Source organism: Pagrus major, chromosome 23 (genome assembly GCF_040436345.1).
Source record: "Pagrus major chromosome 23, Pma_NU_1.0".
NCBI classification, from domain to species: Eukaryota; Metazoa; Chordata; class Actinopteri; order Spariformes; family Sparidae; genus Pagrus; species Pagrus major.
In genome coordinates this window covers 15150536-15170572 of record NC_133237.1, presented here as the reverse complement: position 1 = coordinate 15170572, position 20037 = coordinate 15150536, and the positions used below count along the sequence as shown (strand labels likewise).

Below are 20037 nucleotides of genomic sequence, written 5' to 3'. Positions count from 1 at the left end.
GGTGCGCTGGGTCGATACGCCCACACAAACTTTCAGAGGGCTGAAACAAACAGCTGGCAATCCAGCGGGGTTTTCTGAATTCAAACGCTGTAATCAGACGACATGTGTCGGGAAGTTAGTGTTAATTTAAGATTTTTTTTTAAACTTTACACCTTTAATGAATTAATAGAAAATACAGAGCAAGGCGGACGATTTAGAGTGTTACACCGATTGAGGAAATGGGTGTTTGATACGGTGATTTGTTCCCTGAGCGCTGTCTCACAGGTTCTGCACTCCAGGAAACACTCATGTAAAACAGTCTCCATTTCAGTGCCATAGATTGAAAAATAAAAAAGCAGAAAGAAGAAAGACTGAGCAGACAATCCAACTACAAGATGAAGACATTTAGTGCTAGAATATAGGCGAACCAACTAATTGAGTTATTGATTGGCAGAAAATTAATCATGGGTAAAAAAGCTGATCTCACAGGAAAATTAGGTCCCCAGAACAGCTAGGGTCCACTAAATATACAGTAGGTATAATATAAGTAAAACAGTATGAAATTGTGTTGTCCTTTAAGATCAGTTTGTTAATTCAGTTTAGTCAGCCATGACAACGAAGACAGTCAGTGCAGAACTTTCTCCTCGAATTAAAATTTTCTTCCTCAAAACTACATAGTGTACCTTTAATGAAGAAATTCCACACACAAAATTAATGAACTTACTCAAGTGTTATGGACACAATTGCCTATTATTAACAATTTCAATATGGCAACATAAAAGACGGCTGTTGAAGCTCATAATATGCTTTTTAGTTTATTTTTTGGGAGCTTTATACATGTATTTTAATACATTATGCTTACATCATATGTGTACAGTATATTTGTTATATAGGTATTGTTTTGATTTGCATTTCTTTATTTTTTGTAAATCTGCCTGAGAGTCTTAAGTCAGGGCAAAACGTCTCCCGTGCGAGTTCAACTTCCGGGTGTGTCACACCGTCATGAGTCCTCCCTTCATTGACCATAACAGGACTCGGTAGAGAAGCTGTCGGGGTGGAGCAGCTCTGCCAACACAAGCAGACGATTTAAAAATGGAGCTCGGCGTCAGTCAGCGATAGAAATATGAACTGTCACACATCAGGAGTCACTGAACCCATCTGCTCACAGTTACCTTAGTCACAGCCGGGCACACTTCGCCTGTATGGCGGGTCTGTCTTATTTAGTGCTCCGATTTTCGGGCTCCGCTGGTCGGACTTACGGAGTGTTTTCCAAAGGCTTGACGAGGACTTTGTTGATATTTTTTGATCTCGCATGGCGTCTGCGAATCAGATTCCCTTATATCTACCTCGTCGCTTCGATGATGTTTAATGTCAGATTACAGGTAATTATGCATTAATTATTAAATAAAACAAGGCAGCTAGCAGTTAGATAGTCAGTGACCGGCTTGCTAATGTAAATAAGACATCAGCTGTTGGGGAAAGGCCCTTTGTGTTGAGTTACATATAAACGTGATGCTGCCTGAAGTCATGTTTTTTTTTTTTTTTTTAACACCATTTTGAAGCAGTTGCCAGTTTATTAGGTACACCAAGCTAAAAACTAATGATGCCCAGCACAGTCCTGCTCATTGAACTGAATGATGAGTTAGCTGGCTGCAGTGTGTGGTGCTGTTCAGGTCCAGTGTGTAGGAATTAGGGGCACACATGTAATATAATATTGTCAGAAAAGGAATATAAAATTGTATATTCAACAAAAACTAAGGATTGTTATGTTTTTGTTACCTTATTATCAGCCTTTTTATATCTCCAGAGGCATGTTTCTTCACTAGCCCACAAACAAACCAAAAACTGGCTCTCCAGAGAGGCTTTTGAGTTTTTTCGCGTCTTAGAGGACACCAGATTAATCCTCTGATCCTCCCGAGGGGTATTCAGTTGGTTAGACTAACACCTGCAAGCAGTGGAAGTTAAATTTTAAACAATGTAAGCAAGTGAAAGTTTCAGCTGAATTTAAAGAGCAGCGATTAAAAATGTCTGTTGCCATTTCAGAAGTAAAAATTGTCAGTTGATGTCCATTTGTGGCCAATTAATGTTATGTTTATGATCAACTAAGTAACTAACTGACTACTTGTTTCAACTTTAAATGCATTTACAGTTCAACAGCATCACAAAATGAACCCAGTACCTAATAAATTGGCAGCTGAGTAATGCTGCTGATTTAAACATGAGGATCAGTGACCTGTTATTTTTATGCTCGTCTTTGCTGACATAGATATCTGTCTTATCCATTCACTTTGCCAGCCCTGACAGCCTCCTCGTGTCTTTACAGGTCCACATTGAAATCCACTGAATCTTCAATGCCTGCATTTGGACTTTTGATTTCGAGCACTGCCGTGTTTCAGCCCTCCTAAAAAAACAACAACAATCTGTCCGACACTGCACAGCGATGTGGAGGAAGAGGACACGTGATTCTGCGAACTGGCGTGACGATGCCACAAAGTGACACGGCCGGTCGTCGCGGTCAGCCCTCGTCACATGAGACCAGTGCCTTTGCAGGGGAAAGGACGGCAGCGGTGTCTGCAGAACTGAGCCGGGGGTGAGCAGTGAAGTGTGAGGGTGAAAGGAGGGGGAAACATGCCTGATGTTTACCCTTTTAAGTTGCCGCCTGAGATTCAGGATCCGCTCGTGAGGATTGTGCCGGATAAAGGGTTGATCTCGACACTGCCCTCTCTCTGGATATGAAGGACTTTGGCGTGAGAGCAGATGATTGTTACTGTAGCTACTCTTTACTGTCTGACGTGTGTTTCTGAGGGGTTCAGTGTAAACATCTCACTTTAATTTAAAAAAGCAAAATATCTACATCGCATGACACAAACAGGCATGGTGTCGACACTTTATCCGAGGTTGGGGCTAGCTGTATAAATGGTACGTGGTCTTTCAGCAGAGGTTCATTGTGGGATGACAACACAGCTGCCACGCCTGTCCTACTGGAAATGTACAATGTGTTAATAAGTGCAGTCTCTGAGGGAATCACTGCATGTCTTCTTTGTGTTCGTACGCACACGTCGTCACACTTGCGTTGTGTTTCTACATATCTGTGGCACTTAGGAAAAAGGCGTCGTTGGTGAAAAAATGTTACATGAAAAATGTTGTTTTTTAGCTGCATTTGTCACAAGTTTTCATTTCTGTGAAAAATGTATGTGCGGGGTTATGAAGCCACAGAAGTGGGGGTAAGGATGATTGAATGTGGGAAGGAATAAATGAATGAAATCACCATTTTAAGCCTTTTCTGTCATTCTTATAACTATCATTTTCCATCATTATGTTGATATATAGTTATATGATATGAGACTATATATCGTCTTAGATTTTGGCTATCGTTATATCAAAGTGTCGTCTTTTCCTGGTTTAAAGACCACATTACAGCGAAGTGATGTGATTTTCTGAACTTACTACTTCTTCTAATACTTGCTTTAACCCTCTAAATGAGTCATTATGTCAACATCAATTTTGATAATCAAAAATCTCCTTTTGTTTATATTTTGTGAAAGTACCAATAGTCATCCCTACAATATTGTAATAATATCAATATTGAGGTATTTGGTCAAAAGTATCGTGATATTTGATTTTGTCGTCAAGTCTTTGCATTTTTGAATTCTTTTGAGGAGATTTCAAAATATTAAGATACATATCGTATCACGATATATCCTAAAAACATTGCAATATTATTTTCAGGCCTTATTTTCTAGGTTTGCTTAACTGCTTTGCTAGTTTATTCCTTTAGTTTCACACATTTTGGCACATTTATAAGGGTATTTTAAAGACAAGGCATAACGTTTTTTTAAAAGCAAAATTTTTACTAATATGTTTCCTATTTATACATGCAGTCCCTCTTACATTAGATGTCGTTTAACAACATAGAAGCAGGAAAATGTGGCAAACACCCCTCCCTTCAACTATATTTTCTACTTGGGGCGACTGTGGCTCAGGAGGTAGAGCAGTCGTCCACCAATCTGAGGGTCGGGGGTTTGATTCCTGGCCCCTGCAGTTACATGTTGAAGTGTCCTTAGGCAAGATGCTAAACCCCAATCTGCTCCTGATGGCTTTTCAATCAGTGCATGAGTCTGTATGAATGGTTATTGCTCCTGATGAGCCTTGTGTGGCAGTGTATGAATGTGAATGATGATGACTCGTGTTATAAAGCACTTTGAGTGGTCACTGAGACTAGAGATGCTCCATACAGTCTATTTACTTTAAATGTCACGATAGACACATAGAGAAACAAAAAACAAGAAGCAAGTTTACAAAATAAATACAACTCTCTCAAACTGTATATTAATTTTTCTAATCCCTTTTACTTACTCGCCATATTTTTTAATCCAGACAACAATGTTTCTATTATCTTTTTTTAATCTTCATATCAGGCAAGTTAATTTGCTCTGCTGATAGCTCACACATATCAATAAACTCACGAATCAGAGTGTTAGACTGGAACAAAAGCATCTTGAGCTTTGAGGGAATATTTATAAACATGATGTCTAAGATTGTGACGATCACATCTTTCCAAAAACACATATAACTCAAGATTTAAGATCAGTTTAATTATCATAATACAACCAGGATTGTGCAGTCTCTTGATGCTACTTATAAGAACAAAATTATATAAATGAATGATTAAACAATACAAAAAGACACTTAGTCTGGTGGTACGGCAGCAGGTTGAACAGACAGTTCTGGGGTTTTGCTATCCTGTGACCTGACCTCAACGACAACACTGATGCTTGGTAGATGGATACCAGTGATGTTCTGGGCGGTGTTAATCACCCGCTGCAGAGCCTTCCTGTCCTGAATAGGAAGAATAAGAGCTCCTGGAGACTCATTACATCTAAAACAGATTACAGAAATCATCATCCATGTTATATTGAAGCACACATAATTAGTTTCCCTCCAAAAAGTCCAACTTCCAAGCTTCAATTTACGGCTCTCTTAGAAAATGGTGTCTTAAATGTCTGTAACTGCCTTCACTGACCTTTTCATGTCACTTCCCTTGACACACACACAGACTGCTATGGCACTAACTCTCCACATTAAAAATATAAAGTCATCCATAAGAGCATTCCACAGGTGCAACTGGACATGACTGACTGAATTTGAGATTAATCAACCCAGATACATCAGGACTACTTCCTCTTGTAGTACCAGATGTGTCCACACGGGGGAAGCAGCCTATCACAGTGCTGGATACACCTCTATGTGTTGAAACATCCTGAGCTGTCAGCCTCTTTGAGGAGGATGCTGGCTGATACAGGGGAGAGTCAGACAGGTAATGAAGCTGTAATATCACAAGAGCTATATCTTTTTGTATTTCTGTATGGATAATTATTTTTTAAGGCTTTTTACAAACTGTGTCACTTAAACAGTAAATCTGCTTCTGGAGAGGAAATGTAAACTTGCTGTTTTCTCTGATCAACACCAATTAAAATCTTGCATCTGTATCTAAAGAGACAGAACCAATGTTAGCCAGCAGACCCGTTTGTCACTTGCCTTGACCGTGCACTTCTTTTAAAGCATATTTTCAAACTGCTGACGGCCTCGCTCAGCGCAAAATGTCCCCAGCAAACTTATCCTAACCAGTCACTCAGATGCCAGGCTGCAGTGTAAAACCATCAGCGGTTGCCAAGGCAACTGTATTTCTCCATGTGACAGACAAACCTTCCTGCCTGCCCCCCCTCTTCTGGAAAAAGAGGATTTATTTCTCAGGGATTTGCCAGAGGAAAATATTTTAATAGGGTTATCATAGAGGACTGGCAGAAAGAGAGGGAGAGAGAGAGATCTATAGATGAAGGATAAGTCGGGTTATCTTTACTCTGTTTTTGCCAACCACCATTTGTACCCTCAGAAAAAAAAGGGGGGTTGTGGAATAAAGATTATTGAGTTTTAGCCTTTGGCATCTGCAGCAGCTCACATGTGTTTTATTTGAGTGCGTGTGAAAGAGTGATAATGCTGCGAATGGAAATGGCAGGGATTCAATTAAAGCTGCAATGCAGTACAAATAATGTTCAACCCACTTCCTTACACATTATTCATAAACTTCAAACAATGATTCTGCATGGGGTCTTGAGAGCTGGTGTCCTTGGATTTTTCTTTTTCAATGTGTAAAACTTCAGTGGAGCTGTGTTGCCTTTATCCAGGTTTGATCACAAACCAGACAAGTTTTTTATTAGTTTAATGTTGTCTTTTAGCTTTGCAACCCAGTCACTAAAATAAAATCAAAGTGCGTTTCTGCAAAAACCACCAGATAAACTGTACATTTCTTTATGTTGCAACTTTACATTTCTTTAGGTTCAATCTTCTGTTTCTCTCTCGCACTACACTTTGCTAAGCTTAGCTGCTAAGCTCTGGTTAGGTATAGGCACAAAAACCATGTGGTTAGGTTTAGGAAAACCGTCATGGTTTGGCTTAAAATACCTGTTTTGGACAAGGCTGGATATGACCTGACTTCCCGTCAAAAATACTTGTTTTTTGTCCACACAAACACGGCTGGAAATTCTCCCAAGGTCTCCCTAAAAATAACTAGTGGTGTCACACTTGCAAATGTTTGAACGCTGTGGTGATTCGTCCAAAGTATCCAGTATTCTCACACTTACAGATGCTGAAACGCAGACTCGAACTGCAGTCACAGGCTTGACATCAGAGTAACACTTTAGTTTCAGTCAGACACTCCTGAACTGAACTTTAAGAAGCAAATATTTTCCTTCTCCAAAGTTTTCTTCACTCAACAGATCCATTATTTCATTTGTTTTGGCAGTCGTATTCTTGGTTCTTATCCACAATCAGACAGTTTTATTTTCCCTGTAAAGTTGCACCAATCACAATGCAATTATCCACACCACATATTTGAACCTTTAGATCATGTCTCTGTTGCACTTCGTTTTGAAATCACAGGAAATAAGGTCTGATTCACAAAGCTGGTGCAACTAAATGTCATGTCTCATTTTGGACTCGTCACCTGCACCAAGTTGATTGAAGATGCTGAAAGAAAGAAGAAGAATTAAACTTCACATTTGACTCTTTTTGTGTCAAATCACAATTGTTTATTCATGTAAAAAATGTGATGAAGATCAACCTGACTGCCACGCATTAATACACCACAACCACGCGTAAGAAAATGGATTACTAATGCTAAATGTAATCAAAAATTAATCCACATGATTTGAGCTCGGATGCATTAGTCTTTTGACTGTGATTTATGCTGATCCCTCTCACCCTCGGCTGGAGGTTTTGGTGGAGCGTTGCCATGTATAACGTCCTCTTTGTGGTTATTCAAACAGACCGGTGTTACGCCTTCGATTTAAATGCTGTTGAGTGGGAGCGAGAGGCGTATGCAAAGCGTTAAAAAGGATGAGACCAGGTGCCGAGATGAGCTCCGAGCTGACCTCAAAACTGAATCAAAGGAGTGTGAGTGAGTGAGAGAGTGGGGGAGGAGAAGAGGAGGAGGCAACGAGATGTGGAGAGGAGGGAGATTTGTGTGTGTGTTGCATTTTCTGTAGTCATATTGGGGGACTGAAATAGGTCATACAAGCAAAAGAGCATCAAATATGCACCTGCTTTAGGAGGTGTTAGAGTGACATTTTCTCTCTTTTCATAATGTCAACTTTCCTTTTAAGGAATGCACTGCTATATATCACGCACAGCATGAAAAATTATTGTTGAATTTGACTTATTTGTAATACATCTTGTAGTAATGTGCTTTAAAATGTCTAAAAATGACTAGACCTTTGTTATATATTAGTTCACTCAAGGTAACGGTGCGTTTCATTAGCAAACAAGACTGAATTTAAGGTGAATAAAACTTTAAAACATTACCTGGTCTGTGACGCCTTCTCCCCTCTCCTCTGTGTAATGTTGTTCATGAAGTAAAGTTGATTTCCCCTCCAGCTCCAGGCAGCAGTCAACATTACAGAACATAAACACCTGAAAATGGAGGTCAGCTCTGCGGATCGCTGCTGCAGTCAGGTTGATAAACAGGAGTGAAGCCCCCTAGCGGCAGAAGTTACATACTGTACGTTTACATACAACATTAAACGTCAAGCTTACATGTTTTCTGTGTAAAATGTCGCCTGCGTTTGACTGAACAGCTTATTTTTATATACTACAGAGCCATTAAAGGATCATAGTTCAGCTATCGAAGCTTCATGCTTTTATCTCATGTTACTGTTTGATCCAGCTATACTGAAGTATCCTCATCATATAATCTCTCTGTTGATAATCACTAACACAACATCTGGAATAACTCATGTTACTGGTGTTCTTTCATTTCATAATTGAGTCTATGGCTTGTAAAACCTTTTGTAAAGCGTGAGTGAACTAAAGGTGAAATTCTTTGGAGGAATAACCTTTACAACTTGTTATGTAACCACGGCAGGTCTCGGAGGATTGTTCTTTAAATGTTGGGGCACAAGTTCTCGGGTATACACTGCTGCCTTTGTGCCCTGCAGACAGGGTCCAAATAAAGACTCTACTCATATGTGTCCTTGGATCCAGAAAAATCCACTCAACTTTGCCCTTCGATCTGATGTTGGCAGGAAAGAAGTGGTCGAGATGAAGAGCTGGATATTAAACCAACGCGAAGGAAGGAGGAAATCCTGCTGCCCTCTGCTTCCTGTGACCTCTGTCACACACACACGCCATCACCACCAGATTAACCCCCTCACCTTCCACAACAGGAAGGAGGTGCGACACCCGGTCACATCCCCTGGTCTAGGACAGTTGCTGCGATGATTTGGGGTATAAACATAAAGAGGAAGATGGACGGGGGAACTCCCAAACATCAGGGGAATAAAAATTTCAGCTCTTAATGAGCACAACATCCCCCAGAAAATGGGTCAGAAATGATTAAATCAAAGTATTTCTGAAGTAAAATTTAATTCATTGTCTCTACCTCAACTTAAAGATAAAATTAATCATCCACATTACAGGCAATACCACAATATGTAGTTCCTAATTTTACTTAAGGAAGAGAATAGAATACAATATACAAAAATTAACCACAGAATAAAATAAGTATTGGACAACTTTTCAAAGTCATTAGGGTACATCATTTGGGAACCATGAATGTTTCTACTGGAGTTTTTGCCGATCCATTAGGTAGATGTTGAAATATTCAACAGGATAAATAAAAATGCATACCGATTAGCAGCAATACAGCAAAAGTGAAATGATCACCAAGTTAGGATACATCATCTGAAAACCATGAATGTTCGTACCAAAGTTTGTGCCAATCTGTTTAGTAGATGTTGAAGTATTTCACAGGACGAGTACAAATGCCGTCTTGTTACCTTATAGAGTGAAACCATCACCGTAGTCCGATGATTCATCCTCTGGGGACCATGAATCAAATCCGTCCAACAGTTACAATGTCAGTATACACCTCTAAATCAGCATAATCACTCACAAAATGGGGCCAAAATTCACTGATTTATAGGTTCAGTGCCTCACCTTATTAACCTTGAACAGCTCTTATAATTCAAAGAGTTCTAACATAAATTTCTCCTGATTTTAAACATAAGAGTCCCCTCAGGCTCCTCAAATCCCTTTATATTCACAAAAAAAAGCAGGATTCGGATACCTCAGGGATGTCTATGGATGGAATGTGATTCCACTTGATTACATCATGGGGGAAGTGATTTTTGGGGAGGTGGAGGTCGAGAAAAGGGGGGTTGCTTATATGCCTGCGTATAATTGTGGGTGGGTGGGGGTCAACAGTTTTAAAGGGAGGAGGTGATCACCCTCTGGGCATCGCCATGGCGACTGGAGCATATGAAGTGGTATGACTGCTCAATCAGGTCACGTGAAGTCGGTCAGGAGCGCCACAGACGTTTCCCATGATGGTCGGCCTAATCTGCCAGACGTGCGTTCCCCTGGGGGTGTGGGTCAGACGGCCCTGAAAAACCCCACACATGTTCACTTCCAGCCGCAGACTTTGAGGTGACTTTGGAGGCCTTTTGTTCTGTGGTTTGGGTGGGAAGGAGTCCATTTCAGTCGACTCGAAAGCGACTGAACCAAATTGATATTTAGTTGATTTTAAAGCTTCTGCGTGCTCACATTCGCTCTCGTCACTGAGGATATCTGGGCCACACTGAGAGGTTTCTCTTATGACTCATAAACACATTAGCGTGACATTTATGTGGAATAGAGTGTACTGAGCATGTTTGTGTGCCAGAGAGACAGACTTAAGAATCTAATTGCTTTTAATGGAACTTACTCTGACTTTCAATGAGGATGCTGTGCTTGACCAGGTCCCACACTGACATAAATGGACAGTAACACTGTATTTGTTTAACCATAATTCCCAAAGCTATCGCCGACATTATGCATATGACCTATTTTCCACTTGTAGCACAGAGAGTATTCAAAGCAGGGCTCGCTCTGTGTGTTAACTACTTTGCATCAATCCACCTAATATGTAAAACCTCATAACTAGCGTAACTGAAGGAAGGAAGAACCCTAAACAGAAGGAAGGCGTTCCACCTAGATATACCCTTAAAAGGAACAGTTTACACAAAATTGAAATTTAATGAAAGTTATTTTTGGTAAAACAACACTATTTTAAGCTTAGAGTTGGTTACGTTTACTAAGGGAGGCGTTTGTAGTACAAGGTAAGTTCAAGGACCATCGGAAAATTTCAAATCTGATGTTAATTCCTGTTTTAACAGCTTCTAGCTATGACAAATGATGTAATTTTAACACATTTTTATTTTTATTTTTGGGTGAACTGTTCCTTTAAACACTCCTTATTTCCCTGAACTTACCAGGAAATACACTTCCTTTGTTCTTTTCCACATTACTAAGTGGTGCATATCTCCAGAAATTCCTTTAAAGACACATGGTTAGGTCGTCACAACCTACGCTTCATGCCAGAGTGCAGACAAAACAAACACTGTCTGGATGCGTGTAGCCAAATATCCAACCATTCCTGGATATCTAATGTATTCACACTTATCCACCACCTTAGGAAAGTTTATCCAGGTGCAAATTCAGGATCTCATTCTAGGTCTTATGTTTCTTTCACTCTTGTCATCCAGCACCAGACTGGATTGTGCCGGATCGAGGGGGTTCAGTGGATTGCGTTATCCTTTGACCCTTCAGATGAAGACATGAAGGCATTTAATTTCTATTTCTATCTAATCACTATATCAACCCATGAAAGCGAGACTGATCAAGCACATTGTGAATGATGACGTTATGTGGTTTTGCGGTGGCAGTTATCAGTTAAACCAATCTGATCATAAATAAAAAAAGAGTTAAATAATTTGCTTATATTCTACTTAAACAAAACAAATACGTTTTTAAGTTCTCGTCTTAATCGCACAACTCTAAGAAACAGTGTCGGGAGAACAGTTTGTGTTATGTCTGGAGACTGTCACTTTGTTTTTCGAACAGAGGATTGAGAATGAAACATTTCTCCAAAGGGGACACCTATGAATAAACACATGACTGAATACATTAAAACATCTGTTCATGCTTGACCATTGGAGTAATGCACACAGGAAGTGAGACCCCCTCCTTCTCTGCGGAGGCAGGAATGCTATAATCGAAACCATGTGTGTTGTAGAAACAAGCTCTGCAAAGCTCTCACTGTGCATGTGTGTGTGTGTCAGTGTGCCCATCCCATCCCACTGTTTCCTAACCTGATAGCTCTCCTTGCTTATGTAAGAGTCTAGTCCTCATCGTCTAACCTGAAACCAGCCTTTTATTTTGGAGTTGTAGCTACTTAACATGCTGTTTCAGAGCATTTTGAGCAGCTGCGTAGCTCTTTTTGCTGAATCATTTCTGGACATTTATCATAGAAGTCTCACAAACCTTTTCTATCGTTCTATGAAAATGTGTTGCCTGTTTAATACTGTGTAATACTCACCACAAAGATGGAGTAATATGAGAGCAAACCTGGAGAGGCCAGTCTCAGTGTCTTCCAGCTTATTGTGTCTTCCAGCTTATTATTACAGTAAATAAATACTCTTCTATACGTGGAATTGTATTCATAAGCATCGGGTCCACAAAACATTTCTGGATCTTCAGCAAAACAGCTTAAACAACTGAAGTAGATAAGGGACTTTTTTCTCCATTTTTTTTTGTTGTTAGAATGATTAACACAAAAATATTACTTACAGCAGCTATAATTTGAGCTGGTCGTACTTAATAAGCTGGCAACTGAAGAAAAGAACTGTAAAATAGTCACAACAGAAAAAAATAATTTTAATACCTTTTACACCTCATTTACAGACACAACATAACTCATCCACACTTAAAAAGGTATTCAAATGATGATGATAGTAATAGGATGAGATCATGTTTTATAAACTCATGTGTTTTGTTTTTAAAATCTAAATGTATTAAAGGTGCACTGTCTATCTATGTATGCCTTAACAAACTTAATAAACAGACTGAACTTAAAGGACAACACAATTTCATACTGTTTTACTTGTTTATAAGTGGCTGACCCTGCCACCTTTCTAGCTTCCTTAGACCTTATTTTCCTCTGAGAACAGTATATGGAAAAAAATTAATATTTCTGAGTTTGTATTATTATTACCTCATTAATATTGTAAACATTCAAATTCTGAGTTTGAATTTCTTCTCCAAAACTACATAGTGCCCCTTTAAATACTAGTTGCCAAAGCTAAAAGTGAAATGGGGCAGAAGCTTCATTTACTGACACACAAAAACTCATCCACACATCAAAAAGTATCCAAATGATTATGATAATAATAATAATAATAATAATAATAATAATAATAATAATAATAATAATAATAATATAATTGTCCTATCAATTGTGTGTTTTCTGATCTATTCCAGTATTTGTTAAATCAAAACGCCATGAACTCTTACAGTATAATCAATAGAAACACTATAGGTGCATGGGTGTCATGTCACTATCGCCTGGAGTCACGTGAGCGCTGATCAGCGATGAATGCTGACGCGCAGCACGGGCTGTGTAGCGGAGCTGGGATGGGATTAACAAGCTACTGTCAATTAACACTGAATACAACACGCACTTCCGGTTTTTACCTCCAAAATAAAAAAACCCTCTTGTCAAACCACGCGTCACATCTGCCAGGCTTTTATTTTGAAGGCAGCGTTGCCCACACTTCCGCTGTTCTTCCGGTTGCGTGTCGGCGAGCTTGACGCCGCCATGTCAACTACTCTCCCGACACTAGTGGAGTGAAGGCGTATGTGGAGGGATAACGACAACACGGCTCGGCCACTGTGGGCGAGAAGACACCGCCGCAGCCGCACAGACACACCGCTCACCGGAACCGGAGGGACGGGTCGCCTCGCTGAGACTGTGAGGCGTAAATGGACACAACATTTCCCAGAAGAAGACGCTGCCCGTGAGACAACCTGTGCACCAAATGCGTCCTGGAAATAAGGACGCGCATTTGCTGTAAATTAGACCTTTTTTTCTCCCCCCCACAACGGAAGTTTCTGTGACCGATTTTATTTTTTTAGGGGGGGGATCTTGATTTTTTTTATTTTCATAGGCTGCAATCATGGACGAGGACAACCAAGGTAGGATTCATTCAATGCAATACAGATCATAACTGTGGCTGTTTTAATACTAACAGACATGTCTCTCTTATAATAACAGGCTAATGATAATAATAATAATAATATGGTATGGTCAGTGATGTTGGCCCATGATATCACCAATGTTAGACTCGACATGGACTTACTTTTGTCGGGCACATGCACCAGCATTGATCTCATCTGTCCACAGTCCCCACATCAGCATGTTCTGCTCCACATGACTGACGTGAAGTTACCTCCTTAATGAGCACAACCCCCAGTTTTCGTCTCACTTGCTGGATGTGTTAAGGTAGAAATAATGACCCACATTCATTGTGATGATTGAGACTCAACAAGGCTTGAATGGATCATTAGTGCTGCCGGAAGACTTGTGTTTATCTACGCCTTCAGTCAGCTGTTGGCTGGTGTCATTGTGGCCCAACAGGTCTTCTCACTGACAGCCAAGCTATAGAGAGAGACACAGTTTCATTTATTGACTCATGACTAAAGCTGAGTTTGTTTGGAGAATGTGGCGCGTCACTCCAACACCAGCCTGTGTGGACTACATCTACTCCAGACAGGTCTACAGGGGCGGCTTTAGAAACTTTTGATTGGGGGCCAGACTCAGGGACAGGTGGCAGATTGGTAATATATACACTGAAAATATGTAAAGACCTGGTTCTTGGCAACAACAAACTGTAGCTGCCTTGTGTATTCGGCATAGTAAATGAATGAAACTCTATCAATGAATAGCTGCTATATTCTGATAGCCTCCAGCCTTGGATAGATTATGAGACAACGAGCCCCCGGACACAGACATGTGAAAGGTCCCTCATCCCTCAGGCTGAATCTTTGTGGTCATTTTGCAAATCTTTGCTTCTTCTGGTGGTCATTTTGCTTCCTTTCGTGGCTGTTGCTCGTGTCTGTATGGTTGTTTTGCATCTCTTTGCGTTTTCTTGATGATAACTTTGCCTTTTTTTGTGGTCATTTTGCTTCCCCTTGTGGTTGCTTTGTGTCTCTTTGGTGTTCACTAGTGGTTGTTTTGTGTCTCTATATAGTCATTTTGCATCTCTTGGTGGTCATTTTGCTTCCCTTGATAGTTGTTTTGTGTCTCTTTGTGTCTCTTAGTGTTCATTCTTCTACTGTGGTTATTACACATCTCTTTACAGTTGTTTTGCATCTCTTCTTCATTTTTTTGTGGTCACTTTGCATCTCTTTGTGGTTGTTTTGGGTCTTCTTATGTCGTTTTGTGTCTCTTTGCATCTCTTGGTGGTCATATTGTGTCCCTTTGTGATTTTTTCTTGTATCTTTATGTGGGTTTTGCATCTCTTTGTGGTTGTAATGCATCTTTTTACGGTTGTTTTGCATCTCTGTGTTTCTTGGTGGTCACTTTGCATCTCTTTGTGGTTGTTTAGGTTCTTTATTTGGTTATTTTGCATCATTTGTGGGCTCTTGGTGGTCATTTTGTGTCTCTTTGTGGTCATTTTAAGTCTCTCCGTGGACGTTTGATTGACAACAACGAGAAATTTGGTTCTGGCCTGTCACCAATGGGCCTGTTCAGTAATCTATAATAATACTGACCAGCTAACTATGTATCACCTTCTGACCCTAGTAGTGGGGTCACCCACTCAGCTTTGCTTCAAATCATTAACTAAACAAAATCACACACTGGTTTGTTAAGATTTAAACCTACCGGTGAGAAACCATCGCTCATGCTGTCTCACCTTTGTAAGTCAGCTCTATTCAGTCCCACGTGCTCACTGCGTGCAGAGCTGCAGGATGTGACTATTTGCTGGAGTATTGCAATGTATGTCATGCAGGCATAAAGCTGTCATTGTGCTGCGTGCGGCCGGCCTGGCCTCCAGTGGTGGCACATGTCAGCACAGCCCTACAGACAGACATATGGTGCTGTGATGCCAACCAGGGATAGCTGACAACAGCCGGGAGCATAAAACACACACAGACACACACATGCCCACACTCATATATTCATGGCTGCACGCTGACACACAAATTGAAAGTCTCCTTTTTCCCTTTTGGCACTGTTTGCAGTGAAGATAGATAGATGGATGGATGGATCACGACCTAGAATGAGAGGTGTGTGTGTGATTTATGCCAGAGTCTGCCTTCTCATCTGGAATAAATAAAGTCCTGGATGTGGCAGGAAAGGAAGTCTGCAGAGCTCTTGGTTTCTGTTTTGTTTTGGTGTTTTGTTGGGAACATTATCCACGAATTGCTGGTTTTTATTAGAACAATTTAGCACCCACACGTGAGCTCACAGCAGAGTTGGGTGCATCAGGGGTGGCAGAATAACACAGATGATGAGCGACTGCTGGGGCGGGTTACAGGCGTGGATCTGTCTAAGGTGGCAGGCTGGTTGACAAACTTCAATATCTGACAGTCATTCCTCACAATGGGTGGCACCCACTTTGCCACGCACAAGTCAAGTGAGAGGGAGGACAGAAAGTGGTGGACAGAGTGAGATACCGAGGTGTCAGATGGAGAACAGACAGCGAGGAAGGCGCGAGGATGGAAAGAACGTGTGACCACAAAAAGCGAGAGTGAGATGCAGTCGTAGTAGCAGTTATGGCGAGATGTCTGACAGGGAACGAGAGAGCGAGACAGGAGGTGTGTGTGTGTGTGTGGAGGGGATAAGGCGGGATGAAGTGCAAGAGCAAAGTTGGAAAATGTCCAAAGAAATATGGAGTGCTGCCAGTGAAAGACAGCGAGGAAGAGTGGCAGTGGACTCAATATTCTTACTGAATCAATTCTGCAGGGTATTACAGGGGGTTCTCCAATGAAACTTCTTCTGTTCTGTCATAATTAACTCTCTGAACAGCAAGCAGGCTCTGGCCATCCATAACTATCCGTAAAACCAGGTCACACTTCTGATTGGGAGTCTGTTTTCATTTCTTTTCCATCTCCCTTTCTGTGGATTTTTTAGTCTCACCAGCTTGAAATTTGTTTTGGAAAAAAAGAGACTTGGATTACCTCACACATGCCAGTGCCGCGGTTTGTGAATGGTGATGTCGGTTTGTTGGTCCACCACTCTGTCCAGACTGATATATCTCAACAACTGTTAGATGGATTGCGATTACATTTCGTACAAATATTCATGGTCCACAGAGGATGAATCCTAAAGACTTTGGTGGTTATTGATGTTTTCTTTGACTCCAACATGAGGCTGTCATTTGTGGGTTTGAGTGAAATATCCCAGAAACTATTGGATCATTTGCCATGAAATTTGGTACACCCATTCATATCTCCCTCAAAATTAATTGTAATAACTTTGGTGATTGTCAGTTATAAGGAAGTTATGTTTTCGTCCATGTTTGTTGGTTGGTTTGTCAGCAGGATTACACAAAAACTACGGAACGGATTTCCGGACCCATCCTACATGGATGTAGGAACCTACATGGATGTAGGATGGGTCTCGACCAAGAACAGACCCCATTAACTTTTGGTGAGGATCCATATAAAGAGACGGATCTAGGAATTTTTTCCCCACTTTCTTTAACAATGCAAAATAAGGCTTTTTTGTTTACATTTTCATTTATTTCTCAGGGAATAATACATGGATCTTCATGAACAAAATCAGTTTATTCAAGTGTTTAGGTGGCTTTCTATGAGTGAGCACAAATAAAAGGGGACTGTTGGGCATGGCGGAAGTATACATTCTACTGAGTGCCATTCTAGTTTCATCTAGCGTCACCATCAAGACAAAAGTTGTCCAAATTTGCCCTGTGAGAAAATAACGCCGGTCCTATCAGTCTCAGTTGTACTTTCTGTTTATTGTTAATTACCAAATGTTAGCATGCTTAACATGCTAAGATGTTAAACATGTTAGCAACACACTAACATGCACACGCTAACATGCACACAATGACAACTGATGTTTAACAGGTATAATACCTGTTAAACATCAGTTGTCATTGTGTGCATGTTAGCGTGTTGCTGCTAGCAATTAGCTCAAATAGCTCACACAGATGCTAGCAAGGCGATACATTTTTCTGTTAGAGCAGCAATTATATGCGGATTAACCAATTAGTTGATCAAAAGTAAATTAATATTCAGCTTTTTTGATAATTGATTAATCCCTTCAGTCATTTTTCAAGCAAAACTGTCAAACATCTGTTTGTTCCGGCTTCTTAAATGTAAAGATTTGCTGCTTTTCGTTATCATTTATGATAATAAATGAAGAGTCTTTGGGTTTTGGACTGAAGAAGTTTTTGGAAGATGTCGCTTTGGGAAACATTGAACATGAACATTTTCTGACTTCTATAATAAACTATTTTCCTGTATCTACTGTTCTTTCTCATGTCAGTTACTTCTCTGTTACCACAGTTGGCTTTACTGTATGAGGCTTAGAGAAAACAGGTCCGTAGCAATCCATCTGACACGCATGACAGCCAACAATACAATGCCTTCTACCACATCAGTCGCTCAATGGACAATGGGCCAACAAGAGCCCACAAAGCTTCACTACACTGCGGCCTGTCTGACTGAGCAGACTGAGCGTAGCTACTGTAACACATTCTCGTCGTGCATGACCGACTCTGACAGTCCATCAAATGTACACTTACAGTATCTCTGTTTGCTCTGCTTCACTGTAGAGCAGGTTTTGTTGGCTAGTGAGCTACATGCACAGTGTTCAATGGAGACTTCATGAGTGATGCTCATATGGTGTGAATCACAGCATTTATGCTATAGACACTGGCTTCACTGCGAGTTTGGCTACAGACCGCTCTATTTACACACTGTGAAACCCAGCCATTTAAACTTGGCACTTCGGTGTGTGAGTGTGTGGTCTGCGGAGTTATGGCACACTGCAGTCCAACTCAGGCGAGGAGAGACGCACACGACGCGCTGGGCTTTGAGCTCTCCGAGCCATTCATCTGCCGGCCGCAGGACAGCGCCAGCAGCTTCCTGCTACGTTCAGGATTTGTGTTTTTGTCTTTGAAGTAGATTTGCAGCTGCTGTCTTTTCCCCACAGCCCACACGCTGTCAAGTGGCTGAGAGAGGAGCGTCCTAGAGTCTTCATGGAGCGTAGGAACAAATCACGCTTTAATAGCACACACTTCTTAGTGGTATCCAGACTGAATATCTTCCCTGTCCATATTTTAAGTCTCTTTTGAGAAGGGTCACCTGGTTCACCTACACTGCAGATACCTACAGAGGATTGTGGCTTTCAGGAACGTGGTAGACTGTGGATGTTTACTTCATGCCTGAGGAGGTTCTGGCAGGCAGTGAGGGCCTGTATGACGGGGAAGGACCTGAGGGCCCTGCAGGATGTTAAGGAGCACCATATGGATGGTGCAGTAGAGGCCCAAAATAACTCAAAAAAAGTTCTGTACAAGGGTAATTCATGTGGCAATAATAAAGTTTTAGTGTGGAGACCACTGTCGTAGGTTTTATATCAAATGTAGAACTTGTGTCTGAGCTTGTTTTCAATGTTTGAAATGTTCTTGTTAAATTCAAGGAGATTTCGGAGTTAGATTCGGAGTGTATTTTGTTTGCTGCTTTTCTGTTTAATATAATTGTAAATCAAATATCTTGGGGTTTGGACTGTTTGCTCCACTGGTGGACGTTCAGGGTGGGTGATTGGTGCCCCGTGTTTGAACAAAATGCTGTGAAAATGCCCTCTTGGGTGCCCCTATGGCCGATAAAACATGATAAAGTGCCCCCTAGGATGTCCTTCCAGTGAACAAAACAAAGTGCCCTCTCTTCACTACAAATATAGCACAACTTTCTGCGTGCTGGTGCCCCACCGCATACAGCTGGTGCCCTTTTTATCCCGAGTCCACCACTGGCTCCACAAAAGGTGCAAATTAAAGATGTTTTCTTTGGCTGCGAACATTTTTTCGATGGATATAGAACGACTTTTCAGTAATGAAAATAATCCTTAGTTGTGGCCCCATCCCATCCATGACTGACTGTAAGCTTTCCAGGCTAATGAAACGCATCTCTACATTTTAAGCGGGCCGAATGTCGAGACAACAAGGTTAAGTGTCGGACACTGAACTCCCTCCCATGACATGTAATTTGTACGCTTTGTTTTTCTTTTGTATGGATCAAACAAAAAAGACACATCATGGGCAGGCTAACTGTTTTCTTCTGGTTCTAGTCTTTGTGCTAAGCTAAGCTAGCTGGTTGCTGGCTCTATCTTCATGTTAAGCATAAAGACATGAGTGGTATCAATCTTCTCCTGTAACTCTTGACAAAATGTCATTTTTTTTTGTTATTTTCTGGGTTTTTTTTAGCTAGAGTGGGCTGATGTCTCTTTCCCCTTATTTAATGGACGAGTCTCCCAGTTTCTTTCCCTCTCCACCCGTGTGACTCACCTCTGTTGAAGAGCGTGTGTTTTCTCTGTTTGGACTGCTGTGCCCTCTCACACACTCCCCATGCACCGGCGGTCCGGCTCACCATGGCTCACCATGGCTCAGTAACTGCTTTGAGAAGTTGATGAGGAGATAGAAAGGACTTTTGGCTTCTGTG

At 41.0% G+C, this 20037-nt stretch overlaps 2 protein-coding genes across 2 annotated transcripts in view; both read left to right on the top strand.

Moving 5' to 3' along the window:
- Positions 1-1035: 1035 nt before the first annotated feature.
- LOC141019630 (salivary gland specific protein SAGSIN1) lies at positions 1036-3247 on the top strand. Its single transcript, XM_073494606.1, has 2 exons — positions 1036-1361; positions 2303-3247. The coding sequence occupies exons 1-2, from the start codon at positions 1182-1184 to the stop codon at positions 2321-2323; spliced, it is 201 nt and encodes a 66-aa protein (XP_073350707.1). The 5' UTR covers positions 1036-1181; the 3' UTR covers positions 2324-3247.
- A 10021-nt stretch (positions 3248-13268) lies between these two features.
- Positions 13269-20037, top strand: part of cyth3b (cytohesin 3b) — a 38349-nt gene continuing 31580 nt past the window's right edge. The window contains exon 1 of the mRNA XM_073495106.1: positions 13269-13545. Coding sequence (XP_073351207.1) covers positions 13527-13545 — 19 coding nt within the window. The 5' untranslated portion in view covers positions 13269-13526. The remainder of the gene's footprint in view (positions 13546-20037) is intronic.